The following is a 27,565-nucleotide window of genomic DNA, read 5'->3' on the forward strand; positions in this document are numbered from 1 at the left end:
CACGGCCTGGTGGGCGCGGCCGCCGCCCCCTCCTCGGGGGTTTGGGGGCGCGGCCCCGGGTCGGCGGCTCCGCGGCCGCGGGGTGAGACTGCAGATCCTCCCTCGGGGAGGAGCGGAGCCCCCGCCCCGCAGGCCGCAGGGGCCCCGGGCTCGCCCGCGCCGCGCCCCGGGCCCTGCTCCCCCTTGGGTGGCGAATGGCGAGGGCCGCGGTGGCCCTGCTCCGTGGGGCGCGCGAGGGAGGCCGCACGTGGGGCGGCGCACCCCCAGAGCAAGTGTAAACAATAGCCCTTCGTGGAGACCCACGCCCCGGCCTGGCGGGTACTGGGGACCCAGCTGCCCTCGGGCCTGGGGGGCGCAGGGCTCTGGGCGCAGGGCTCGGGGCTCGGGGCGCGGGGCGCTGCCGCCGGTGGTGCTCGGCCGCCTCGCAGAGCGGCTGCTTGCAGGAGCTGCGAAAGCTTGCAGTCGAGCGGGGCCGGTGGCTCACGCCTGTAATCCTAGCCACTCAGGAGACGGAGATCTGAGCATGGAGGTTCAAAGCCAGCCAGGGGAAGGAAAGTCCCTGTGACTCACCGGAAGTGGTAGAGCGCTCGCCTTAGAGCTGAGAGACTGTGTCCCGGCCCTGAGTTCAAGCGCGCGCACACACACACACAGGATGGGAGGCCGAGGGTCTGTCGGCTGCAAGGGGGCAGCTGAAGATTTGGGTTTCTGGGGCTCCGAGTTCAAGGCCTTGTCAGCCAGGCGGAGCCAGGCAGTACGTAGTCTATAGAAGGAGCTTACTAGCATCCTGTGTATGTATCGCGGCCTGCAGAGCTGGATGGGAGCGATGTTGGGGTGCAGACAGCAGAAAAGACGAGGGGGTGGAGGAGCCAGGTGCAGGGCGGGCTTGGAGAGGCCCAGCTGCTCCCTGTGGGCGTGGGGGGGGGCACGGTGGCAGTGCCACTGTTTGCAGCCTCGCTGTGTGCGCACACACGGGGGCACATGGAGCCCACAGGTCCCCGCAAGAGTTGAGGTCAGATCCCAGGTCTGCTACTTGCTCAGTTGTGTCACCTTGGACTAGTCACTGTGTCCCTCTCTGCCTCCATTTCCCCATCTGTCATTCGGGTCTGAGGGATCCAGGGACAGTCTGTCATTGTAGACCGAGGCAGGAAGTGGCCTCCAGCTCCCCCCAGCAGCCCCGCCCCGCCAGGGTGCAAAAGCCGCCAGCCCCACCTGTCCCTTCAGCCTCTTTATTTGAACTCGGGGTCCCTGCAGCCACTCCTCAGCCCTGTTTCTGCCATGGTCATTTTTCTGATCTTCCCGCTCACACCTCCTGTGCAGCTGGGATTACAGGCAGCCTCACCTCATCACCGATGCTTTGTTTTGGTGATGCCACGGATATTTTACCAATGCTTCCCGGCCTTACGGGTGAGGCTAGCTGGTGGTGCGCCATGCTCTCCTTACCTTCCAGGCGTGTACATGCCCCGGTCTGCCTTCTCCCCAGCTGTCCGCCCTCCGCCCGCTGGTCCTGAGGTGTGATTATGGCCTCCCCTTCCTGAACACTCCTGCCCTGTCTGCTCTAGTACCAAGTCCAGTGCCATCTGGCTTTCCTAGCTGAGTTTTGGGGCCCACTGCTGGCGTTCCCACCCCGTTCACTGCACACTCCCGGCCTGACCTGACACCAGTGCTTGGCCAGACCACCTGAGCTTGCTTCAATCACGGCTGCGGCTCAGTACCGTAGGGCTGTGGCCGAAGCCTCTTTGATTTCATCTTTGGGGTGATTTTGTCTCTCATGTGAGCCTTTTCCAATTAGTTTAAGCAAAGGGGATTTAGGGACTGGGGATCCTGTTCCTCAAAGTTTCAGGCCACCAGGAGCTGGGCCCCTGGGGAGCTGGCCCTGCTGGCCGCTGGCCGGCTCTCTTCTTTCTAGGTTTCTGGGCCTCCCTGGGGTGCGGCCCGGCCTCTCCCTGCAGGCTAGCCTTCTGTCCCAGGCTTCAGCTCCACTCTGTGGGGCCCCTCCCAGTGGGGTGTGCCTTAGTCTCTGCTTGCCAGGGAGAGACTGTGTGGGCCGGGCACAGGGTGCAGGAGGCTCGCTGATGGGGGCAGGCCAGTGGCCTCTGGAGGCAGAAAGGAGCGTAGTGGGGCACACTTACAGTGTGTGTGCATGCGTGTGCCACCATCGTATACTTGGGGTTTAACCCCCAGCTAAGGTGGCATCCCACCCTCCTAGTACCCCCATCCCCTTCAGTCCCTAGGAACAGCTGTAGGTCCGAAGCTGGGCGGCGGTGGCTCCCGGCTGGTCTGGGCCTGCAGACCTCCATTTCTTGTCAAGGAGGGGGCCCTGGAGCCCCCGGGGATGGTTGTGTAGAGGCTTAGGGTCCAGAGGAAGGGATGGGCGGGGCCCACAGGGGTTCTGGAATATTCTCGGACAGAACCTGGTACTTGGTGGGAGGAATTGCAGAAAAAGCAGCCAGAGATCATGGGGGTGGCCTGGTGCCATGGCACCCCCAGATCTCTGCCCTTGTTCTCCACCCTCAGTTGGGGAGCCAAGATGCTCTTTAAGTTTCAGGAAGTTGAGACTTGATTTCAGGGCCTGAGTTGGGTGACTCTGACAAGCCACATGCCTGCTCCAAGCCCCAGTTTCTCCATTGGTAACGCGGTAAAGATGAAACGTTTATAGGCCAGGACTTTGGTGGGAGGAAGCAGGGTGGCTGTGATTTTTTTTTTTCCTTTTTTTTGTCGGTCGTGGGCCTTGAACTCTCGGTCCTGAGCACTGTCCTTCAGCTCTTCAGCTCAAGGCTAGCGCTCCAGCACTTGAGCTACAGCGCCACTTCCAGTTTTCTGGTGGTTTATTGGAGATAAGAGTTTCACGGACTTTCCTGCCCAGGCTGGCTTTGAACTGTAATCCTCAGATCTCAGCCTCCTGAGTAGGTAGGATTACAGGCGTGAGCCAAGGGCGCCTGGCAGATTTTTTTTTTTTTTTTTAATATTGGTCGTGGGGCTTGAAATCACAGCCTGAAATCACTGTCTCTTAGGTTTTTAACTCAAGGATGATGCTCTGCCACTTGAGCTACAGCTCTGCTTTCCTGCTTTTTGCTGGTTCATTGGAGGTAAGAGTCTGACGGACTTTCCTGCCTGGACAGGCATTGAACCTCAATATTCAGATCTCAGCCTCCTGAGGAGCTGGGATTGCGGGCGTGAGTCCTGTGCAGGGAAGTGGCAGGAGCGTCCGGGTTATTTCAGACTTGGGATATTGGGAGTAGTTGGTGGTGTTCGGCGTGTGTAGGTGCACGTGTCTACCTGGAGTATGGCCACCGGGTTCGCAGGCTTTGTGTGTTCAGCTTCCTGGGTAATGCCATCTGTTTTCAAGAGGCTAAAGGGCGCTTTCCCTCCAGCTGGGACCACCCGGGTGCCGGTGTCCCTGCCGGCGCTCTCCACCCGATGTAGTGTCCTGCACATTTCCCCTTGCTGTGGCAGGGGTAGGGTTACTGTACTGACAGTGAAACGGATCTTCTTTCTGCCTTCCTCTGTCTTCCTCTGAAATACTCCTACTAGTCTCTTGCTGGCTTTTCTCAATGGCTTGTGGGAGGTCTTTATAGTTTCTGAATTCATGTGCCAGGCACAGTGGCTCACGGTAGCTATTCAAGAGGCTGAGATCTGGAAGATCACAATGGAAGTCAGTCTGGGGGGGGGGGGGGGGGAAACCGTAAGACTTTTTTGTTTTTTTTTCTGGCCCTGGGGCTTGAACTCAGGGCATAGGCCCTGTCCCTGTACCTCTTTGTGCTTAAAGTTAGGGCTCTACCATCTGAAGCCACAGCACCACCTTTGGCCCTTTCCCAGTAGTGTGTTGGAGATAAGAGTCTCATGGACTTTTCTACCTGGGCTGGCTTTGAACCGTGATCCTCAGATTTCCGCCTCCTAAGTAGCTAGGATTATAGGCATGAGCCACCAACACCCAGCTCCACGAGTCTCTTTTTTTTTTTTTTTTTGGGGGGGGTCCGGTCATGGAGCCTGAACTCTGGGCCTGGGCACTGTCCCTCAGCTCTTCAGCTCCAGGCTAGGGCTCTACCACTTGAGCCACAGTGCCACTTCCAGCTTTTTTCTGTTTGCTTATGTGGTACTGAGGAATCGAACCCAGGGCCTCAGGCATGCAAGGCAAGTGCTCTACCACTGAGCCACCTTCCCAGCACTCCATGAGTCTCTTTATCTCCTAGATAAAAAAAAGCCAGGCTGGAGGGGTGTCTTACGTGGTAGAGTGCCAGTGCCAGTTCTGCCAACTGAGCATGTATAATACCTGAGTTCAAATCCCAGTACTGAGCAAAAAAACTGGTCCCTCCCTTTGTGATACTTCCTATCTCTCCCTTTCTTTCTCTCCTTTGCTCTCTTTGTTTTTTGACATGCAAAGCTCTTAATCTCAATATTGCTGAATTTCTCCCCTTCTTGTATTTTTTTTTTTTTTTTGGTCGGTCATGAGGCTTGAACTCTGGGCCTGGGCGCTGTCCCTCAGCTCTTCAGCTCAAGGCGAGCGCTCTACCACCTGAGCTACAGCGCCACTTCCGGTTTTCTGGTGGTTTATTGGAGATAGGAGTCTCATGGTCTCTCCTGCCTGGGCTGGCTTTGAACCGCGATCCTGAGATCTCAGCCTCCTGAGTAGCTAGGATTACAGGCGTGAGCCACCAGCGCCCAGCTCTTCTTGCGTTTTTTGCAAAGTATTTTCTGTGCCTTGTTCTAGGCATCTCTTGTTGTCTTGCCTTCTAGAAATTGCCTTGCCTTGCCTTTCACCAGTGGGTCTGCTGGCCACCTTGAATTGATGAGTTTCTTACTGCTAGGGCAGAACTCTGCTGTCCGATTGGTGGTGGAAAGCTGTTGCAACCTGAGGATCCTGAGGTTAGCCCCGCCCCCTTGGCTACCACCAGGCTGAAGTCAGGACCCCAGCAGAGCCAGCCTGCAGCTGAGTTGGTCTCTCCCTTACTTCTGGCCTGTAGGGCTGCCCCCGACATTCCTTGGCTTCAGGCCTCTTCCCTCAGCCTTCACAACCACCACTGCCCACTGGAATTCTTTTTTGTTGTTGGTGGTGGTCATGGGCTTGAACTCGGCCTGGGTGCTGTCCCTGAGCTCTTTTGCTCAAGGCTAGTGCTTCACTTTGAGCCACAGCGCCACTTCCGGTTTTCTGGTGGTTCATTGGAGATAAGAGTCTCATAGACTTTCCTGCAGGCTGGCTTTGAACTGCAATTCTCAGGTCTCAACCTCATGAGTTGCTGGGATTACAGGCGTGAGCCACCAGCACCCAGCCTGCTCTGATTCTTTGGCTTCTTCTGTTCTCTGTTTGTAAGGATAGAAGCAGAGACACTGAGTCCAGCGGTGACCCCTCTGTGAATGGAGGTGGGTCTGATCCCACAAACTGAGGGGAATTGGGTTGTGGGCATCTTGCGGATTGTTACTCTGTGTTTTTTTCTTTTGTGCCTCTCCTGGGCTTGAACTCAGGGCCTGGGTGTCGTTTTTTTAGTCTTTAATTAAGGTTGCCATTCTTCCACTTGAGCCGCAGCTTTTTTTTTTTTTTTTGTTTTGTTTTGCTTGTCTATTGGAGATAAAGAGCCTCACAGATTTTTTTCTTTTTCCCTACCTGGGTTTGATTTCACACCATGATTCTCAGCTCTCATTCACCTGAATAGCCGGGATTACAGGCATTAGCACTGGTGCTCCGCTTTCTTTTTTTGTTCTTTATGCTGTCTACCATCATCAGTCATTGTCGAGACCCCTGTGATCCAGGGGTATTTTTAGTTGCGCATGTGATCAAGACTAATAAAGAGGCGGCCAGACAGGCTGGCCCAGAGAGGAGAGGTGGGAACATGGACCACCTTTCGGCCGCCACCCCAGGCTGGCACTGGCACATGGAGCTAGCAGGAAAGGGTAAGTTGTGGAAGAGCACCAGGAGCAGGTTGCTGGGGCTGGTGCCCGCCTCCCCAGACCTTCGTGGCCCTGCCAGCCCCAGGGACACTCCTGACTGGCCCAGCGCTGCCCACGTGGGTGCTGACCCTTGCCACCCTGTTTCCCTGCCCTGTGAGTGTGCGTGCATTACTCCTCTGCTCTGGGCCGCAGCTTCTCAGTCTGCAAAGTGGGCATGAAGGCAGGTGCGAGGGGGAACTTGAGTCCTGGCTCTTCCTGGGTCCTTTTCTGTGGGCCTGGTGGGGTCTCCCGCTAGCACAGCCAGCCACTGCCTACTGCTGATCATGGTCCAGAGGTGGGAGACCCCAGTTGTCATGTTGCTGAGCTGTGGGTAGGGTCTACACAGCCAGGTGCACCCCCTTTGCCCCCCCCCCACGCTGCACCTTCCCAGCCCTGCCCTACCCCTTCCATTACATCTGGGGCTCCTGGGACCATCCAGGGCAACTGGAGACCCACCCAGGCCCTCCTGCCCTCTCCTCTCTGGGGCTCCAGTGCCCCTTCTATAAGCTGGCAGCTGAGCATGAGGCTGCCCACCTCCTGCCAGGCCTGGCCTGGTGACCCTGGAGGCAGAGGGCAGACCTGGGGACAGACTGGGCAGGGGCGCCATCTCCCCTGCTCTCCCTGCCTGAGGGGCAGCTGGCAGGAGGCAGCATGTTGGCTTTCATCTAAAGGCTGGTGCAGCAAACAGAGAGTGTCTGCCCAGCCCTTCGCTCTGCTTGCCTGGGGCTACGGGAGCTTTAGATGCTGAACTTGGACTCACCTAGTAACAAAGTCAAGTGCAGTCAAAAGAACAGCCAGACAAGTGTGGTGACGCATGCCTATAATCCCAACACTCAGAAGCCTGATGCAGAAGGAATGGCAGGTTCCCAGTCTGTCTGGGCTTACATAGTGAGACCTTATGTCTAAAAAATACATAGCTAGGACTGGGAAGGTAGCTCAGTGGTAGAGTGCTTGTCTTGCATGTATGATGTCCTGGGTTTGATTCCTCAGCATCACATAAACAGAAAAAGCCAGAAGTGGTGCTGTGGCTCGAGTGGTAGAGCGCTAGCCTTGAGCTGAAGAGCTTAGGGACAGCGCCAGGCCCAGAGTTCAGGCCCCATGACCGACAAATAGCCATTAGCGGCAATGACAAAGGAGGGGACAGAGGACAGGGCCAGCTTTGTGTTCTCTGCAGAGTGAAGAAAATCGGGCACAGATAAACAGAGCCATCGCCGGGCACCTGTGGCTCAAGCCTGTAATCCTAGCTACTCAGGAGGCCGAGATCTGAGGATCATGGTTCAAATCCAGCCCAGGCAGGAAAGTGCATGAGACTTTTATCTCCAATTAACCTCCAGAGAACTGGAAGTCTTACTGTGGCTCAAGAGGTAGAGTGCTCACTTTGAGCTGAAGATCTCAGGGATAGCACCCAGGCCCAGAGTGCCAAGCCCCACAACCAATAAAACCAAACCAAACCAAAACAAAAAAATGGAGCCATCACTGCACTCCCTCCTCCCCAGAGCCCACTTCCCTGCTGCTCTGTGGGAGGCTGCAGAGCTTCTGGGGTCCAGCCCCTGCCCTGGGCCCAGTGAAGCCTCAGGTGCACTCTTAGAAGTAATATTTTGTGTGTGTGTGTGTGTGTGTGTGTGTGTGTGTGTGTGTGTGTGTGTGTGTGTGTGTGTGTGTGTGTGTGTGTGTGTGTGTGTGTGTGTGTGTAAGTAATTGTATGTGTGCTGGTATTGAGAACTCTGCAGGGTCTGGGTGCTGCTGTCCCTGAGCTTTTTTTGCTCAAGGCTGATGCTCTACCACTTGAGCCACAGTTCCACTTCTGGCTTTTAGGTGTTCATTGGAGATAAGAGTCTCATGGACATTCCTGCCCTGGCTGGCTTCAAACCGTCATCCTCAGATCTCAGCCTCCTGCCTAGCTGGGATTACAGGTGTGAGCCAGCAGCACCTGGCTTAAAACCTGTTTTGTAGTGCTGGTCAAGGCACTTGGGTCTTGCAATGTCACGCAAGCCCTGTGCCCCTGTGGACTGCCCAGCCAGCCAGGCCCCTCCACTCGCGTTTCTAGCTGCTTCCAGGCTGGCTGCGGTGCCCGCTTCCTGGCACTGGATCCCTTTCCCCAGCCGCCCTGCCCCACTGGAGACCCAATTTCCCGTGCCCTGGTTGGCACCATCTCAGAAGGGGCCGCCCACTGGCCGAAAGCCCCAGCCTCCTCTGCCACCCCCAGTGACTGAAATGGAAAGCCTGAGATACGCGCATTTTTGCCTGGGAGCACTGTAATGGAGGCGCACAGAGGTGGGCGCCTAGTGGCGCCCTGGGCTCCAGGCCAGGAGCGGTCACTGCGCTGGCCATGTCCAGTGCCAAGCACCCAGGGTGCGTGCTCTGCATGATGCTTCATGTCTTGTCACCCTGCCAGTGGCCATCATGTATTCAGGGGCAACTGGTCACCACATCCCAGTCCCTCCCTTGTCCTGTGAGGCATGAGTCCCCGCCCCGCTCCCTCCTCTCCTCCCAGCCCCCTCTCCCACCAGTCCCCGCAGCAGTGCGGGCACAGGCTCCGTGCCAGCTTGGTTGCCTCTGGTCTCCTTTGTCAGCAGTGGCAGTCGGGCGCTGTCCCCAGAGGCTGGGGACAAATGTTACTCCTGGGTGGACCCAGCTAGTCTGGGGGTGGCTGGGCCAGTCCTCGCTGGGTCTGAGTCCTCAAACTTGACTGAGGTTTTTGTGTGGCCGGTACTGGGGCTTGAATGCCCTGAGCTTTTTTAGCTCCAGGTTGGCACTCTTTCATTTGAACCACAGCTCTCCTTCTGGCTTTTTGGTGGTTCACTGAAGAATCTTACAGGGGCTGGGATGTGGCTCAGTGCAAAGTGCTTTGCTAGAAAGTTCAGCATCCTGTTTCCATCCCCAGAGCCAAGAAAGAAAAGATTAAAAAAAAAGAAAAGTCTCGTTGACTTTCTGGCCCAGGCTGGCTTTGAACCACAATCATCAGATCCTAGCCTGCTGAGTAGCTGGGATTACAGGTGTGAGCCACTGGTGGCTATTTTCTGAGCTTTGATGTCCTGTGATGTTGGTGGCCTCAGCAGGGGACCCAGGACAAATGGGCCCCCCATTCGTGCAAGGCCTGGCACCCAGGAGGGTCTCCCTGGGGTCCAGGCTGAGTCCCCTCCCTGGACAGTACCCCAGGGCAGAGGCTGGGTCCTGCTGCAGCTGGGTCCTGCACTGGAACTGACACAAGAAAGTGCTTGTGACTCCCAAGCCAGAGGCAGGAGAGGGGGCCATCCACCCCTGGGCCCCTGCCAGCCCATCTGTGGTGCCCAGAATCGCCCGCCTTGCCTTAGGGGAAGAGCCCTGTGGCAGAGTGCTTGCCTAGCATGTGCCATGCCCTGGGTTTCACCCAGCAGCACCGCCAACCAACCAACAAAAAATAAAACCGACTTTCTTTACTGAAAACTTAAAGCCTTGTCAGGTACCAGTGGCTCATGTCTATAATCCTAGCTACTCAGGAGGCTGAGAACTGAGGATTGTGGTTTGAAGCCAGCCTGGGCAGGAAAGGCCACGAGACACTCATCTCTGCTCAGAAAAAAACTAGGAGTGGCACTGGGACTCAAGTAGTAGAGGACTCACTTTGAGTAAAAAGAAGCTCAAGGACAGCACCCAGGCCCCGAGTTCGGTCCCAGGACTGGCCAAAACGAAACAAAACAACAACAAAAATCACTTAAGGGTGTCTGTGATTCCAAGGTTGTAAGTGTGCAGGTGGGAAGGACTTTATTTCATTATTTATTTTTTGGCTTTCCTGGGGATTGACTGGACGTGCTTTGCAGGTGCTCTACTGCTTGAGCCATACCTCCTGTCTTGCTTTATTTTTTTGGTTGGTTGTGGGGCTTGAACTCTGGGCCTGGGCGCTGTCCCTCAGCTCTAGCACTCTATCACTTGAGCCACAGTGCCACTTCCGGTTTTCTGGTGGTTCATTGGAGATAATCTCTCGGACTTTTCTGCCCAGGGCTGGCTTTGAACTGTGATCCTCAGATCTCAGCCTCCTGACTAGCTAGGATTACAGGTGTGAGCCACTGGCGCCCATCCTTTTATTTTTTCAAATGGAATTTTGTGTGTTTGCCTAGGCTAGCCTGGACACAGACTTCCTCCCTGTGCTTCCTGCATAGTTGGGATGACAAGCTTGCTCTACTGTACTCAACTATTGATTGAGATGGGGTTTTGCTAACTTTTTACCCAGTCTGTTGTTGAACCTTGATCCTCTCAAGTAGCTGAGATCCGGGCTGGGAAGGTGTCTCAGTGGTAGAGCGCTTGCCTTGCATGCCTGGGGCCCTGGGTTCGATTCCTCAGCACCACATACGCAGAAAAAGCCAGAAGTGGCGCTGTAGCTCAAGTGGTAGAGTGCTAGCCTTGAGCTGAAGAGCTGAGGGACAGCGCCCAGGCCCGGAGTTCAAGCTCCAGTACTGGCACAAAATAAATAAAAAGTGACAACTGTCCCCTGCTGTGTGGGAGTGGTGTTCTGGAGGGTTCTGGAAGATTCTGGGTGGTGTGAGGCGCCCAGGCCATGACCTGGGCTGGTGGCCCTGCATGTGGTGACGTCACCTGTCCTGTCTCTGTCCATAGGTGACAAGATGGTGGAGAGAACGTGAGTGGTGCCCGCCCCATCTCCACACGTGGAGCCATGCAGAAGCCCAGCGGCCTGAAGCCCCCCGGCCGGGGGGGAAAGCACTCCAGCCCCATGGGCAGGGCCTCCACGGGCTCAGCCTCCTCTGCCTCGCCATCTGCAGCAACCACGGGCTCCAAGGAAGGTGTGTAGGGCTGAGGGGCTTGGGGGAGGAGGCTGCTTCCGAAAAATTGTGGGGACCGCTCGCTCCCTGGGAGCTCTCCTTGGAAGGGTCGGTGTTTTTGGGGTCGGGCCTTGTGATATAGTCCAGGCTGGCCTCCAGCTCTGCATCCTCCTGCCTCAGCCTTTGGGGCGCTGGGATTGCAGGTGTACACTACCGTGCTGTATTTTGTTCTTATTTAAGACTGGGGAAGCTTGCTGCAGGGGTGCAGTTGTGTGTGATCCTATTCCCTCCGGCAGGCACAGTCATATTTTGTTCGGGGGGGGGGGGGGGGCGTAGTTTGTGATATGTATGTTTGCACTTGACTCCCAGCTCTAACTGGTGGCTTTTTGGTGGAGATAAGTCTTATAGACTTTTTTTTTTTGCTCGGTCGTGGGGCTTGAACTCTGGGCCTGGGCGCTGCCCCTCAGCTCTTCAGCTCAAGGTTAGTGCTCTACCACTTGAGCCATAGCGCCACATCCGGTTTTCTGGTGGTTCATTGGAGATGAGAATCTCACAGACTTTCCTGCCTGGGCTGGCTTTGAATTGCAATCCTCAGATTTCAGCCTCCTAAGTAGCTAGGATTACAGGTGTGAGCCACCAGCGCCTGGCATTTATGGACTTTTGTGTCCCAGCTGCTCTGAACCTCCATCCTCAGATCTCAGCCTCCAGAATAGCTGGGATTACAGCACCAGTGCCCAGCTCTTCGGTCCATTCAGTAGCACAGAGCTGAGCACTGCAGCTGAGCTGGCTTAGAAGCACCAAGTCAGGGAGCGGCAGGGTTGCCCTGAGGCCAGGCCTGAGCAGAGTCCAGAGATGCCACCTGTGTTCTGTCCCAGGCCCAGTTCTGCACACGTGGCCTACTCCAGGCAGGTGGGTGACAGGAAGAGCCAGTGTACCTAGTGGGTCACCCTGTCCCCAGAAGTTCCTGGTATTGGGGACTGCAGAGGTGTTAGGACCCCCCCCCCCATGCAGGTCCTGTGCTGGTCCTGAGCCCAGGTGCCTGTGCCAGGGCTCCGTCACTGCCCAGCTGGCATCATTTGAAATGACTTGTCTAGGACACAGTGCGACCTGGTGCAGGACCAGGCCGGCCCCGGCTTCCCCCAGCAGTGGCCAAGGTCACATTCAAGGGCAGCTCCTGTGCGCGCCCCTCCCTGACCACATCTGAAACTAATGGTGCAGGATGGAGCGGTCAGGCCCGGCCTTGCTGGGCTGTGTGGCAGGGTGTGGCGTGCTGGGGGCAGGGCGGCCTCTGGACGCCCATCCTGGGCCACCATTGATCCGGGGGTGGGGACCAGGCGGCCAGAGCTGCCCGGGAGCCGGCGCAGGCTTCTCCATGGGGAGCTGGCTCTGTTCTCTTGTGGGTAAGGACTGCCCATCCCTGCCACCGCCCCTGGCTGTGTGCCAGGCAGGAGCCTTGTCCTGGGGTGGGAGACAGGGCAGGGGAGGGGCTTCTGGGTTCTGCCTGGTTCTGGAAGAGTGCTGAGTGCCCTGGTGGGGGGGCGTAGGGCTGCAGAGCCCCCAGGGGCAGACCTGGGCCTCCTGGAAGCTGGGGAGGGGCTCCATTTCCGCCTTTGAGCCCTTCTGGGGAGAGGAAGGGCCCAGAAAGCTGCCTGGGGTGTGGGGCATCTCCACACCGTCCTCTGGGGCCTGTGGGTCCCAGGGGTGACCTGAACTCCCGAGAGAGGGTGCATGGCTTCCCTTCCCGTCCGGTAGCTCAGGCAGCAGGCTACGCAGGCAGAGGGCAGATGAGGCTGGAGGGTGGAACTGGGGCCAAGGCACTTGGGTGCTTGGGGCCAGGGTGGGAGGAGGAGGCGGGCTAGCGTGAAGGCCTGCAGCTGGCTCTGTGTTGTGAGAATCCCCAGGGCTCCTCATGTGTAGCCCCACCCAGTGGGGAGCAGCGCAGTGCTGATCGGCATTGTTTATAGGAGGCTCTGGAAAGTCCTGCAGCACATTGTAAGCTGCCTCTTTCCCCCTGTGGCTCCCCCCCCCCCCCCCCCCCCCCCCCGTGAGTCCTGGTGCTTGAATTCAAGGTATGGGTGCTGTCTCTGAGGGTTTTTTTTGTGGGGGGGGGAATCCGGTCGTTGGGCCTGAACTCTGGGCCTGGGCTCTGTCCCTCAGCTCTTCAGCTCAAGTCTAGCGCTCTACCACTTGAGCCACAGCGCCACTTCCGGCTTCTTTTCTTTTTGCTTATGTGGTGCTGAGGAATCGAACCCAGGGCCTCATGCATGCAAGGCAAGTGCTCTACCACTGAGCCACCTTTGTCCAAGGCTGCCAGTGCAGAGGCTGGGTTGGTGCATGTGGTGGTGGCAGGTCAGACCCTCCTGACTCTACCTCCCCGGGATTACCCATCATGCCACCATGCCACTGTGTTCTGATGGCTGGGTTGGGGAGGGAGAGATGGGTGGCCAGGACCATGGCCAAGGCTGTATGGGGGACCCAGGGCAGTGTGGCTTTCAGGATATCTTTTCTCTGGGGATGGCTGAGTCTTGGTGAGCTGGCAGGGAAGAGGAGAGAGACTGAGGGTGGTGACTCGGGTGGGTGACAGGGTTGTTTCCTCACCGTCCGGCTCCGGGCCCCTTCTCCAGTTCAGAACCTGAGAGAGGGGCGAGCATCCCGCCAGGGCCGCGTGGAGGGCGGCAGGTGGTTATTACGGTAAGGGGCCTTAGATTATTTTAGAAGCACAGGGAAGGTTAGAGAGGCCCTGGGGAGGGAAGAAGGAGGGAGGGAGGGTGAAAGTGGTGGGGGAAGGGAGGGCCCCTCCATGGCCCTCATGGTGGTGGGCTCTGTGAGGCTCAGACGCTGGGTCCTTGTATGGCGCTGTGTAGCTGGTTCCCAGTCCCAGCCTTGCCGGGTGTGGAGCTGGGCAAGGATTGAGCTGCCATCAGCTTCTGCCGAGCTGGGGGGATCTGGGGAGGGAGCGGAGCCACAAGGAGTAGTGGGAAGTGGGGGCCAGCAGTCATGGGGACCCCTCTGCCGTGCACCCAGGCTGGTGGCTCTTGGGATGTGTGGGGGATCTAAATTGTAGACACGAGCCTGCCTGTCTCACCCCGTCCTTGCTGGCTCTGCCGCAGCTGTCACCAGCCGGGGGGGGGCCTCCCTTCCTTTCTGAGCACCCCGCTTGCCCACCCCTCAGCTGCTGCAGAGGCCCTGTGCCCTCAGCTCTGCTTTGCACTCGGGGACCCCGGTCAGTCTCATTCCAAGCAGGAAGCAGCTGCTCCGGGAAAGGCTCCCCACTGGGCATCGTGAGGGTGCTGAGCCCTAAGGGCTGCCAGACCCCCTGTCGCCTTTGAGGCTGGGGTCATCAGCCCACCCGCAGGTCTCAGGGCTGTGACCACACACCAGGCCCCTGGGACACGTGGGTTCCGAGTGACACGGCCCCCTCTCTCCTGTTCTTTCTTTTTGGACATGACTGGGATTTGTTTTTGTTTTTCTCGGTCATGGGGCTTGAACTCTGGGCCTGGGCGCTGTCCCTGAGCTCTTCAGCTCAAGGCGAGCGCTCTACCACTTGAGCTACAGCGCCACTTCTGGTTTTCTGGTGGTTTATTGGAGATAGGAGTCTCACGGTCTTTCCTGCCCAGGCTGGCTTTGAACCGTGATCCTCAGATCTCATCCTCCTGAGTAGCTAGGATTACAGGTGTGAGCCACCAGCGTCCGGCTATGACTGGGATTTGAACTCAGGCCTCCTCCTAGCTAGTGAGGAGCTCTACCACTTGAGTGCTTTTATTTATTTTATTTTTGCTTTGCTTTGCTTTTAGATGGGGTCTTATACTTTGGCCCAGACATACCAGCCTTAGACTGAAATCCTACCTCTGCCTACTGAGTGGCTGGGATTACAGGCATGAATCACCATGCTCAGCCATCTGTGGTGGGTTCTGACCTGGGCTTTTGTTGTCTCATGGGGAAATGGAGACACTAATCTGGACACAGGCTTGGCCAGGCCCAGCCAACGTTGCAAGGTTGTCTTGGGGCTGTGTGCCCTCTCACGTGTCTTCTGTGTTCTCCTCCTCAGGAAGCCGAGTTTTAGGCCTGCTTTTGTGGGGAATTTGATGGGAGGGGGTCTCAGTGCTGTCGGGGGCAGCCGAAGGGCTTACGACAGAGAGGGTAAAGGAAGCAAGCGAGTCTGAGCGCCAAGACGCATGACCTGGGTTTGAGCAGCTGTTAAAACAACTGGTGTAGAGGCCCATGACCCTGGAAGGGGGGAGGTAGGGGGAGATTACCTGAGGGTCCCCAGCACCAGGGCAGCAGCTGGGGTTGAGGACAGCTGGGCAGGCACTTTTTGCTAAGAATAGCCAGGCTGGGTCTCCATGGACCTTGGGAAGTTTTCTCTGGCTCTAAGGAAATTTTGGGACAGGTAGAGACCAGCCCTGGTGAGCCTGGCCATTTTATTACAACAGACAGAAACAGGCATGGGATGTGGCAACATCATCAAGTGTGTCTACTATGTAGAAGGCTTGGCTGGGCATGGTAGTGCATGCCTATAATCCCAGCCACTCTGTTGAGGACCAGAGCAATGGCTGGTGCCATGCCCTTTTGTGAGGGGCCTTAAGCTGGTGTTTTCCGTCCCCTGTGGGTAGGTAATACACTGACTCAGGCCTCAGTTAGAGCCCCATCTGTGCTGTGTGGTTGTGGGCAAGGCCTTTGTCTCTGAGCTGAAGAGTTGCTCTTCCTATTAGAAAGGCCAGAGTTGAGCCCCAGGAGGGGCAGGGATTAAGTGCCGTTCCTTCCTTTCTATTCCCAGCTGGGTCTTCAGCTCTGAGGCTGGCAGGCCCTCAACCTCGATGGCAGCATGGAGGCCTGGGGAGGTCGACGGAGGCCTAGGGGGAGGAAAGATCTCTTGATCCTTCCTAGATCCTTCCTAGCCCCTTGACGTGTGTGTGTGTGTGTGTGTGTGTGTGTGTGTGTGTGTGTGTGTGTGTGTGTGTGTGTGTGTGTGTGTGTGTGTGTGTGTGTGTGTGTGTGTACTGGGCTTGCACTCTACCCCTTGAGCCACAGCACCACTTCTGGTTTTTTTCTGCTTATGTAGTGCCTAGGAATTGCTCCCAGGGCCTCGTGCATGCAAGGCAAGCACTCTACCACTGAGACACCTTCCCAGCCTTCATTTGCTTTTTTGCTTAGGACTGGTGCTTTCACATTTAAGCTACAACTCCACTTCCTGCTTTCTGCTGATTAATTGGAGAGAAGAGTCATGTGGGCTTTCCTGCTTGGGCTGGCTTTGAACCAGAATCCTGTATCAGCCTCCTGAGTAGCTGGGATCATAGGTGTGAGCGCCAGCACCTGGCTGTGTGTAGCCTTTTCTATCTCAGGTGGCAGGGCATAGACTGAGGCTTTTCTGGGTTATCTGAGGAAGGACAGGACGGAGCCCCCTCCTTGGCTCTGTGGAGCCTTGGGTGGTCTTGTGTTCAGAGCTGTGGGGCGGAGCCCCCCAGGTGGCTCGGTTCTCAGGACCATGGGTATGGAAGTGCTTGTCTGAGCTGAGAACCATCAGAGGGGCAGCAAGGGCGGGAAGACACCCCAAATAAAGCCGGGCTCCAGTGAGTTACACCTGTAATCCCAGCTACTCCTGATTCTGAGACGTGAGGACCATGTGTGAAGCCAGTCTGGTCAGGAAAGGCCCTGAGCCTCTTATCTCCAGTGAACCACCCAAAAGCCGGAAGTGGATTTGTGGCCCAAGTGGTGGAGCACCAGCCTTGAGTAAAAAAGCCAAGCGAGAGCTCCAGCCCCAGGACTGGGGTGCGACCCCAGAACCAGGGAAGGGGAGGGTGCACGGGGCAGGGGAGGGGCCGGAGCCCCAGCGCGGGGGGGGGGGTCGGGGGCTGCCTCAGTTTCCCCCCTCCCGCAGGTAACCCCCGCGGGCAGGCAGTGCGGGTCCTCACGGCTGCCTCTCCCTCCCCGCCCGCAGGATCCCCGCAGCACAAGCCCGCCCCGGCCCCGGCCCCGGCCCCCGGCCCCGCCGCCCCTGACAAGCCGGGCTCGCGGGCGGCCGAGGCGGGCGACGAGTCTGCGGGCGACTTCGAGGTGGGCGAGCGCGTGTGGGTGAACGGCGTGAAGCCCGGCTCGGTGCAGTTCCTCGGGGAGACGCAGTTCGCCCCCGGGCAGTGGGCCGGCGTGGTGCTGGACGAGCCCGTGGGCAAGAACGACGGCGCGGTGGGCGGCGTGCGCTACTTCGAGTGCCCGGCGCTGCGCGGCATCTTCACCAGGCCGTCCAAGCTGGTGCGCCAGCCGGCCGAGGGCGCCGACCGCGAGCCGCGCGAGCCGCTCACCGCGCAGAACCTGTCCCTGCACGCCAGCAGCGCCACGCCGCCGCCCGGCCGCGCGCTGCCGCTGCGCGACGCCGTGCTGGGCTCCGGCAAGGCGGGCAACGAGTCCGGCTCCAACCTGTCCGACAGCGGCTCGGTGAAGCGGGGCGACAAGGACCTGCGGCTGGGGGACCGCGTGCTGGTGAGCGCGGGCGCCCGCCCTCCCCTCCTCCTCCCATTCACCCTCCCGCCTGCCCGCCCGCCCTTTTTCCCATCTGCCCGTCTGTGTTCAGTCTTTTCTCCCTGGGAAGCAGCATAGAGGTTTATTTGGCTCATGGCTTCAGGCTTTGGTCTTCTGAGCTGCTCTCCTCCTGGCGACCAGGAAGCGGAGAGGAAAGGGCCCCCCCCTGCGAGGAGAGGTGAGAAATGCCTCGAAGCTCCGCCCCTCCACCGCTTCCTCCAATCAGGCCCCACCTCCAGACTGCCCACTCAGCTATGGATGAGCCCATTGGTGGAGTCAGCTCCCATGGTCCAATCACTTCTCAAGACCCCTGTTAGCCCACTCAGCTATGACATCATCAGTGGACGAACCCATTGGTGGAGTTAGAGCTCCATGATCCAATCACCTCAAGGCCCCACCTCTTGACTAAAATATATGTCACCAGAGGATGCACCCATTGGTGGAGCGAAAGCCCCTCAGACAGCTTGGAGCCCAGCAGCCCGACCTGGGTTCCTTGCCCTAGTAGGCAGGTCTACACACCAGGTCCCTCACTGCTGTCCTGGGGCCGGCAGTCAGCTTCTGAGAGGGGAAGGCTTTGGCCATCTCTAGCTTTCCCTTGCTGTAGTCTCCAAGCATGCGGCTGAGCTGTGTGCCAGGTGCCAGGCAGGCTCACCATGGTGAAAACACCGCAGGGGGTAAGTGCCCAGCCCTCAGGAGTGTGACTTCAGAAAGTGCAGAGCTTCTGTTTCCCACCTTTGAAATGGGGCTGGTCTTCACACTTTATAAGATTATATAAATCCAGTGGTGAGATGTCTAGAGGCTGAGCATGAGAGTACATGTCTGTAATTCCAGCCACACAGGAGGTGGAGGTCGGATGATCTCAGTTCAGGCTATTGGCTCTTTGTCCCTCTTTTAGCTAAAATCCCTCGAAAGGCCCATCTGGGCCCAGGGGCTCCACTTCCTTCTCCTTCCTAATAGATAAGTCTTCACGTAGGGTCTTCTGCTTTTGTATTGGGCTGGCCTACCTTTGAGCTATAACACCTGCCATTTGAGCCACGCCCCCACCATATGAACCATACCCATCACACAGACACGCCCTAAAACCCTGGCCATGCCCCACCACCACACAGTCCTCACCTTCTCCACTCAAAACATGTCTATCACTTGAACCGTGGTGTTTAAAATTTTGTATGTATTTATGTATTTATTTATTTTGCTGGTCCTTGAACTCAGAGCCTGGGTTCTCTGTGCCTCCCTTAGCCTCTCTGTGCTCCAGGCTAGTGCTCTACCACTTGAACTACAGCACTACTTGCAGCTTTTTCTCAGTAGTTTATTGGAGATAAGAGTCTCACGGACTTTCCTATTTGGGCTGGCTTCAACCCGTGATCCTCAGATCTTAGCCTTCTGAGTAGCTAGGATTACAGGCATGAGCCACCAATGCCTAGCTTTTTTTTTTTTTTTTTTTTTTTTCTGGTTAATTGGAGATAAAACCTCATGGACTTTTCTTCCTAGGCTGGCTTCAAATCACAATTCTCAGCTCTCAGCAACTTGAGTAGCTGGGATTATAGGCATGAACCATTGGGTGAGATTTAAAAAAAAAAAAAAAAGACTTTAAATCCTCAAGGACAAAGAACAGAAGAAACAGCAGCAACAGCAGAGCTGGAAATGCACCAAAGCCATGCTCAGAGCTGGAATCGGGAGACAGAAACGCCCTTGTCAGTCATCTTGGACTGGCACAGCCTGTGCCAGCCTCATGGGGTCCCTGGAAGTGGGGCCCATGCCAGGCCAGAAACAGGAGAAAAATCACGAAGTCACCTCCATCACATCTCTGCCCCTGTCCACCTTTGGCTGGCGACCACCCTGCAGGCCGGGGTTTGGGATGGACCCTGGTCTCCTAAGATCCTTGAATAGAGGATCATGAATATTCATGGGGGTCATGAATATTCATATGCATGAATATTCATCATGCCACAAGACTCTGGGAAGTAAAGTGTGACTGCAGAAATAAGAAGTGTTAGAAGATAAAATGAAGGAAATCTGAGAACGTTGAAGACGAAGACAGATGGAAAGAGACGAACGAGCTCTATTACTGTCTTTGGAGTTTGTTTTGGGATTTGAACTTGGGGCCTGCAGCATCTGAGACAAGGGGAGGGTGCAGCACATGGAGACACAGGCCCGTTGCTACAGGTCCTGGCTGGACACAGGCCCATCTTCACAGGTCCTGGCTGGACACAGGGCAGGATTCTAAGTGGCTTTAAAGGTCTCTCAACAGTAACACTAAAGCTTTGGACACACAGAGGGAGCCTCTCAAATAAAGAGACCCGGGAAAACTCCTCAAGAAAGCCAGGTGCCCAGTGTTCACACCTGTAATCCCAGCTACTCAGGAGTCTGAGATCTGAGAATCAGATCGAGCCCAGCCTGGGCAGAAAAGTTCCCATGAGACTTTTTTTTTTTGGTCAGTCGTGGACCTGAGCTCTGGGCCTGGGCGCTGTCCCTCAGCTCTTCAGCTCAAGGTTAGTGCTCTACCACTTGAGCCACAGTGCCACTTCTGGCTTTTTCTGCTTATGTGGTGCTGAGGAATCGAACCCAGGGCCTCATACATGTAAGGCAAGCACTCTATCACTGAGCCACCTTCCCAGCCCCCCCCCCCATGAGACTCTTATCTCCAGTTAACCACCCCAGAGTACAAAAGAGCTCAGGGACAGCACCTAGGCCTTGAGTTCAAGCCACACAACTGACAAAACCCCTTAAGAATAAGGGCATAAGCCAGACACCAATGGGTCACACCTGTAATCCTAGTTACTCAGGCGGAATCTGAGGATCATGATTTGAGGCCAGCCCAGGCAGACAAAATGGTGAGACTTTTTTGTTTGTTTGTTTGTTTTTTTGTTTTTTTGGGTCCAGTCATGGGGCCTGAACTATGGGCCTGGGTGCTGTCCCTCAGCTCTTCAGCTCAAGGCTAGTGCTCTACCACTTGAGCCACAGCACCACTTCTGGCTTTTCTCTTTTGCTTATGTGGTGCTGAGGAATCGAACCCAGGGCCTCATGCATGCAAGGCAAGCGCTCTACCACTGAGCCACCTTCCCAGCCCCTTATTTTTTATTATTATTTTTTGTTTGTTTTTGTTTTTGGTTGTGGGGCTTGAACTCAGTGCCTGGGCTCTGTCCTTGAGCTCTTTCACTCAAGGCTAGTGCTCTACCACTTTGAGCCACAGCTTTGCTTTCGGTTTTTGAGTGGTTAATTGGGGCTAAGTATCTCACGGGCTGACTTAGAACCTTGATCCTCAGATCCCAGCCTCCTGAGTAGCTAGGATTATAGGCATGAGCCACTGCCACCCGGGTGTGAAACTCTTACCTTCAGTTAACCAGCAAAAAGTTGGAAGGGGATCTGTGGCACAAGTGGTAGAGTGCCAGCTTTGAATAAGAAGCTAAGCAAAAAGTGGGAGGCCTTAAGTTCAAGCCCCAGTACCAGTACAAAAAGAAGAATGCTGGGGATGGGCACCAGTGGTAGGGCGCCTGCCTGGCTGGGTTCTGAGGGACGGGGTTGTGCTGTTCTGTCTGAGAGAATCATTTTGGTTCTTGGCAGCCTGCCCCAGATTGCACCATGAACGAATCAGCATGTGCGTTACTCACCACGTCACACAGAACCCACAGATATGTACACTGGGTTGTGTGGGTCTCAGCCTCCCAAGGAGCACACTACTAAATTCTCACAGATGATTTTGGTGGGTGAAGGCACTGGGGCTCAGAGAGGGCAGGAAACTTGGTAAGCTCACACAGCTTTTAAGTGGCAGAGTTCCAACGCTGATCCCAGTCACCTCCCAGTATGGCACAGGCCTGGGAGGTGCTGGGGCCTTCCCAACCGTTCTTGAGGTCCCCCTTCGCCTGTCCCCATGCCCTGCGAGCTGAGCTGGGCGGGAGGGGGGAGAAGCCATCTCCATCCTGTACCCCTGTGAGCTCTGGGCTGAGTTCCTCCCCACGGTGCAGGTTGGCGGGACGAAGACGGGCGTGGTGCGGTACGTGGGGGAGACTGACTTTGCCAAGGGTGAGTGGTGCGGCGTCGAGCTGGACGAGCCCCTGGGGAAGAACGATGGCGCAGTGGCGGGCACCAGGTACAGCTGCTGCAGGGATGAGGGGAGGGGAGGGGCGTTGGTCTTCATGGGGGCTCCCCTTCGAGCATCCACCACAGCCGGGCATACGCTGATGGCCAGAGGCAGACAGGAGTCACTGCTTACAGTCACCCAGTCACTCGGTGCCGGCTCCGTGTGGACGTGGCTGAGGGAGGCCGCAGTGCCCGGTAACACCATCTGGCCATGCCCACCCGCAGCTCAAGGTGGCCCCTCAAAGCACAAAGGGGCTGCCTGTGTCCTGCCATCTCTGACACAAGGAAATCAAGGCAGAAGAGAGGCTGAGGCCGCCTGGAGCACGAGATGGGGACAGGCGCCCTGCATCATCGTGGCCGTGGGCAGTGAGCTCACCAAGTGCCAGGCTTCGCAGCCCATAAGTAGAGCCTGAGCTGAGCAGAGCCTGGGTTTCCATGACAACAGTCTTCCCGGTCCCCGCCTCCCTCCCCTCTCAGGATGTGGGGAGCAGTGGAGTTGCTTGGCTCTGGGCAGACCCTGTGTCTGTCTGGGCAGACTCTGGCTGTCCCTGTGTCTGGGGGCTCTGCATGGCCGGGGGTGGGAGGGGCTGGCTGTGTGGTACTTAATCAGTGCCTCAGCCTCTGTGCAGTGCAGGGCATCTCACCCCTCTCCGAATTGGCCCCAGTGGCTGCTGCCAGCTGCAGATGTTCAGGCTCTTCCCAGCTCTGTTGCCTTCCCCGGGGAACCCCACCCATCCTCTGGAAGGTTCTCCCCTCCTTCTGAGAATGATGGGGTCTGAGCAGCGGGGGCCACAGGGGTGCTCCAGGCCACATTGGCAGCGGGGTCTCTCTCTGGCTCCCTCAGGTACTTCCAGTGCCCACCCAAGTTTGGTCTCTTCGCGCCCATCCATAAGGTGATTCGCATCGGCTTCCCCTCCACCAGCCCTGCCAAGGCCAAGAAGACCAAGCGCATGGCCATGGGCGTCTCGGCGCTCACCCACAGCCCTAGCAGCTCCTCCATCAGCTCCGTCAGCTCCGTGGCCTCCTCTGTTGGAGGCCGGCCCAGCCGCAGTGGTCTGGTGAGCAAGGGGCTGGGGGCACCGGCCGGGCCGGGCTGTCCCCGGTTCTGCCTCTTTCCTTCGCTCAGTTCAGGGTTGTTTTTTTTAAGTTTATTTTTGCTCTTCCTGGGGCTTGAATTCAGGGCCTGCGCACTGTCCCTGAGTTTCTTTTTCTTTCTTTTTTTGGTCCGGTCATGGGGCCTGAACTCTGGGCCTGGGTGCTGTCCCTCAGCTCTTCAGCTCAAGGCTAGCACTCTACCACTTGAGCCACAATGCCACTTCTGTCTTTTTTTTTCCTGCTTATGTGGTGCTGAGGAATCGAACCCAGGGCCTCATGCATGCAAGGCAAGCACTCTACCACTGAGCCACCTTCCCAGCCCCTCTCTGAGTTTCTTTTGTTCAAAGGTAGTGCTCCACCACTTGAGCCTCAGCCCCACTTAAGGCTTTTCCTGTGATTAATTGGAGATTAATTGGAGTCTTAAGACTTTTCTACCTGGGTTGGCTTCACATGGTGATCTTCAGATCTCAGCCTCCAAGTAGCTAGGATGACAGGCAGGGGCCACCAGTGCCTGGTCAATTTGGAGTTTTTGAGCAAAGATAAAAATGTGTAGCTTGGCCTTGGGGGCATGGCTCAAGTGGTAGAGTGCCAGCCACGCAAGTGAGCAAGCCTGAAGTCCCAAGTTCAAGTCCCAGTCCCGGGGTGGGGGTGGGGGTTGTCAGTTTCTTTTCATAGGAAAGTTGATCCAATTACATTTATTGTTACACTTGTTACTGACCTGTGTGTGCAAGCCCTTCCCAGGCCATGGAGGAGGCATTGGTGGATGCAGGGTTCAGGGCTCTTTCTGAGGGAGAGGAGGCTGGGTGGAGGGTCACCTGTCCAGCTCAACCCCAGGCAGTGCTGGCCAAGGCTAGGGCACCACCATGAATGCATCCTGGGACCCTGTCAGGGCCTAGCTCTGGGCAAGGGGTACCCCAAGTGTGTCCAGGTGAGCGTGGAGTTCCAGAGTGTTCAGGCACGGCAGGGCGGGAAACAGGACTCCCACCTGTGAGTCACCCAGCCTCGGCCTCACCCCCTCTGTCCACAGCTCACAGAGACATCCTCGCGCTATGCCCGCAAGATCTCGGGCACCACAGCCCTGCAGGAGGCGCTGAAGGAGAAGCAGCAGCACATCGAGCAGCTGCTGGCGGAGCGTGACCTGGAGCGTGCCGAGGTGGCCAAGGCCACCAGCCACATTTGCGAGGTGGAGAAGGAGATCGCACTGCTCAAGGCGCAGCACGAGCAGGTGGGCCAGGTCCCAGGGTGGCGGGGGTTCTGGGCCACTCCCTGCTCCTAGGCGGGAAACCTGGGTGTGCAGAGCAATCTGATCCTTCCTGAGCGTCATCCACAACCCCTGAGAGCCATCCCTGCAGGGGTCTGGCCAGGCTCCTTCCAGACTTTTCTCTATGTGTCGGTGGAGGAACAGGGCCCCAGGGTTGGCCCCCAAATTTGTGTGTCCTGCTTTCTATCCCAACTACTGGGAGAATTTTGTAGGTCATGGAAAATTCTTTTGAACTCAGGGCTTTGTGCCCACCAGGCAGGCTCTGCTACTTGAGCCACACCCCCAGCCCTTTTTGCTTTATTTTTGTTTCTTTTATAGAGTCTCATGCTTTTTTTTTCTGATTGTGAATTTTTTTTTTTTTTGACAGTCCTGGGGCTTGAACTCAGGGCCTGGGCACTGTCCCTGAGTTACTTTAGCTCAGGCTAGCACTCTACCACTTGAGCCACAGTGCCACTTGTGGCTTTTTCTGCTAATGTGGTACTGAGGAATAGAACCCAGGGCTTCATGCCTGCTAGGCAAGCACTCTACCACTAAACCACATTCCCAGCCCCTGGTTGTGAATCTTGATCTTACTATCTCCGCCTGCTAAGTATCTGGGATTGTAGCTGTGTGCCACCATGCCTGGCTTCTTTTCTTTCATTTTCTTTATGTTCTTGTGCTTGGACCTGGGGCTTGAACTCAGGACCTCTTGCCCCTGCTTAGCTTTTTTTTCTCAAGACTGGTACTACACCTCCGCTTCAGATGTCTAATGTCTTCATAGTCTTAATGGCTAATCAGCTGTCCCTTGTGGCTGTGACCTCATGAGTGTAGCCCCTCCCTGCTCATCTTCACCATTTTTAGCTTTTCTCTTCTACATCATGCGTCAGCAGGATCTTTCTGTGTGCTGCTCCCTCATTCAGGTCATGCTTCTGGGCAGATTGGTGGGTGATGAGACTTCTTAGCTGGGTCCCCCGGTGGGGTCACTCAAGGTCTGGGTGGGTGTTGTCCCTGAGCTTTTGTGCTCAAGGGTCTACCAATTGAGCCAACATTCCACTTCTGGCTTTTTGATGGTTAAGTGGAGATAAGAGTCTCACAGATCTTCCTGACCTGACTGGCTTTGAACCATGATCCTCTAACCTCAGCCTCCTGAGTAACAAAGGCTACATGTATGAGCCCTTGATGCCCGGCTCTGGTGTTTTATCTCTGGCAATGGCCCCCTCTGGCCCCTGGGTCCTCTTTGGGATTGAAAGAGTAAAGAGCCTGGGCTAGGGCTGGGAAGATAGCTCAGTGGTAGAGCGCTTGCCTTGCATGCCTGAGGCCCTGGGTTTGATTCCTCAGCACCACATAAGCAAAAAGAAAAAAGCCGGAAGTGGCGTGGCTCAAGTGGTAGAGTGCTAGCCTTGAGCTGAAGAGCTGAGGGACAGCGCCCAGGCCCAGAGTTCAGGCCCCACGACCGGACCCAAAAAAAAAAAAAAAAAAAAAAAAAAAAGAGCCTGGGCTGGAATGTGGTCGAGTGGTCGAGTGCTTGCCTTGTACTTGCATAGTTCTGGCTTCCATCCCCAGCATTGCAAAAAATAAACCCCCAAGCCGGGCGCCAGTGGCTCACGCCTGTAATCCTAGCTACTCAGGAGGCTGAGATCTGAGGATCACGGTTCAAAGCCAGCCTGGGCAGGAAAAATCCGTGAGACTCTTTATCTCCAATAAACCAGAAAACCGGAAGTTGGTGCTATGGCTCAAGTGGTAGAATGCTTGCCTTGAGCTGAAGAGCTGAGGGACAGCACCCAGGCCCAGAGTTCAAACCCCACAATCAACAAAAAAATAAATAAATAAACCCCCAAATCTGTAAAGCCTGCTGGGTGTCTAGATGCTCAGGAAGCTGAGCTCTGCAGGATCACAGCGGAAGGCCAGCCTGGGCAGAATAAAGCAGTAAAAATGGGACCCCAGGCATGACTCCAGCAGCAGATATCAGCCAATCAGGCAAGCCAAGTGAGAGCGCCAGGCTCTATGTTCCAAAGCTCGTCAGGCCAGGTGCCCGTGGCTCACACTGTAATCCTAATTACCCAGAAGGCTGAGATCTGAGGATTGTGGCTCAAAGCCAGCCTAGGCAGGAAAGTCCCTGAGACTTCTATCTCTAATTAACCACCAGAAAGCCCAAGCAGAGCTGACGCAAGTGGTAGAGTGCCAGCTTTGAGCAAAAAAGCCAAGTGAGGGGCTGGGAAGGTGGCTTAGTGGTAGAGTGCTTGCCTTGCATGCCTGAGGCCCTGGGTTCGATTCCTCAGCACCACATAAGAAAAAAAAAGAGCCAGAAGTGGCGCTGTGGCTCAAGTGGTAGAGCGCTAGCCTTGAGCTGAAGAGCTGAGGGACAGCGCCCACGCCCAGAGTTCAGGCCCCACGACCAGACCAAAAAAAAAAAAGCCAAGTTAGAGGCCCTGAGTTCAAGCCCTGTTACCAGTGTAGAAAACAACGACAGAAACCTCAGGCAGAGTCATAGAGCTAAGTTCCCTGTGAGAGGGGCCTTCCCCAGGCCGGTCTGCCTCTGATAGGGGAGGCAGGGATGGCAGCTCTTGCAGCCATGTGAACCTCAGGGTCACTGGCGCTGCACCGCTGTGGCCTTGTTTGTGTGCTAGAGTTGGGAGGGCGGCAGGATGGCCGTGCTGTAGGGCCCTCCCTGCCCTGGGGTCTCGGGGAGCTCACCCTGCCTGGCCCTGGGGCCGCAGTATGTTTCAGAGGCAGAGGAGAAGCTCCAGCGGGCGCGGCTGCTGGTGGACAGTGCTCGGAAGGAGAAGGTGGAGCTGTGCAACCAGCTGGAGGAGGAGAGGAGGTGGGTGCTACCGGGCTGGGCTGCGGCTGGGCCCTGGGCTGGCTGAGTCACCCACGTACCGGCCGAGCCTGAGGTGCGGCCCTGCCACCATTCCCGCCCTGCCTGTGGAGGAGGCCCAGCCTCTCCTCTTCTCTGGGGTGATGGGGACTTCTGTGCCTCCCCTCCTCTCCCCTTACCCCACACCTCCTCTCGCATCTGTGTTTCGGGCGTTCAGCCCAGAAGAGCGTCCGCCAGCCGCCCTTGCCTTCTGGCTGGGAGATGAGGGTGTATTTTTACCCCTGGGTGGGTCATCCGGGCCTGTACATCTGGTTTCCATGGTGACACACTGATGCTGACACACGAATCACTCTGGGAGGCCCATGGGAGTTGTGTTCACTGCGAGTCTGGCTGTGGCCTTGCCTCGCTGTGTGACCTTGAGCAGGCTGCTTGCCCTCTCTGGCCTCTGCTCCTCTCACTTGGCCTGCTCAGGGCTGTCAAAACTGTGATTATATGTGATATGAGCCTGTGCTCATATACTTGTTCCCCGATTCCCACTGGAGGGCCCGGGGGCTCCAGAATGGAGATGGGGGACCCATGGATGAACGCCCAGCTCTCCTTTCCTCCTCTCCATGATGAGATCTGTAGTTACTACCCCATGTGCCAGCCTGCCTCCCTCCCACCCTGGCAGATCCAGGGGATGTGGGGCTGCCTGCCCCAGCCCCCATCATCCCCTCTCTCTCTGCCCACAGGAAAGTAGAGGACCTGCAGTTCCGTGTGGAGGAGGAGTCCATCACCAAGGGGGACCTGGAGGTATCGGCCGCCTGGGGGCAGCGCGGGCCCCGGGCTGCGGGAGGAGAGAAATGCAGAAGGTTGGAGGTCATGAGCTGTTCTGGGGCCCAAGATGGGATTGGCCCTGCCCTGACCCCAGCCTGAGTCGGCAGCTGGAGGTGGGGTTCGGGGCAGGTTCCCACAATGGTTGGGGCGTCCACAGCACCCAGATGGCGCCCCCGGCTCCAGAAGGAGCCCTGCACAGCTTCTCATCCCTGTGGGTTCCCAGCCCCCCTTCCTGCACCCCAACATGCCTGAGTGCCAGCCCTCCACCGCCCAGCGTCCGTGACGCCCGACCCCTGCATGTCTCTCGGCTTCCACGTTCTGCGC

General features: G+C 56.8%; 1 protein-coding gene across 4 annotated transcripts in view; it reads left to right on the forward strand.

The window, feature by feature from the left end:
• Positions 1-27,565, forward strand: part of Clip2 (CAP-Gly domain containing linker protein 2) — a 42,738-nt gene that overhangs the window by 1,110 nt on the left and 14,063 nt on the right. For 3 of the 4 annotated variants that reach the window (XM_070035558.1, XM_070035561.1, XM_070035559.1), the window contains exons 2-8: positions 10,513-10,697; positions 16,615-17,153; positions 21,158-21,282; positions 22,117-22,330; positions 23,395-23,592; positions 26,325-26,428; positions 27,157-27,217. In XM_070035558.1, coding sequence (XP_069891659.1) covers positions 10,571-10,697; positions 16,615-17,153; positions 21,158-21,282; positions 22,117-22,330; positions 23,395-23,592; positions 26,325-26,428; positions 27,157-27,217 — 1,368 coding nt within the window. In that variant the 5' untranslated portion in view covers positions 10,513-10,570. Of the gene's footprint in view, positions 1-3,011; positions 3,087-10,512; positions 10,698-16,614; positions 17,154-21,157; positions 21,283-22,116; positions 22,331-23,394; positions 23,593-26,324; positions 26,429-27,156; positions 27,218-27,565 lie in introns of all 4 variants that reach the window. The other variant, XM_070035560.1, reaches the window with a different exon arrangement.

The sequence above is a fragment of the Dipodomys merriami genome, unplaced genomic scaffold (assembly GCF_024711535.1).
Source record: "Dipodomys merriami isolate MVZ:Mamm:240054 unplaced genomic scaffold, mDipMer1.0.p SCAF_26, whole genome shotgun sequence".
NCBI classification, from domain to species: domain Eukaryota; kingdom Metazoa; phylum Chordata; class Mammalia; order Rodentia; family Heteromyidae; genus Dipodomys; species Dipodomys merriami.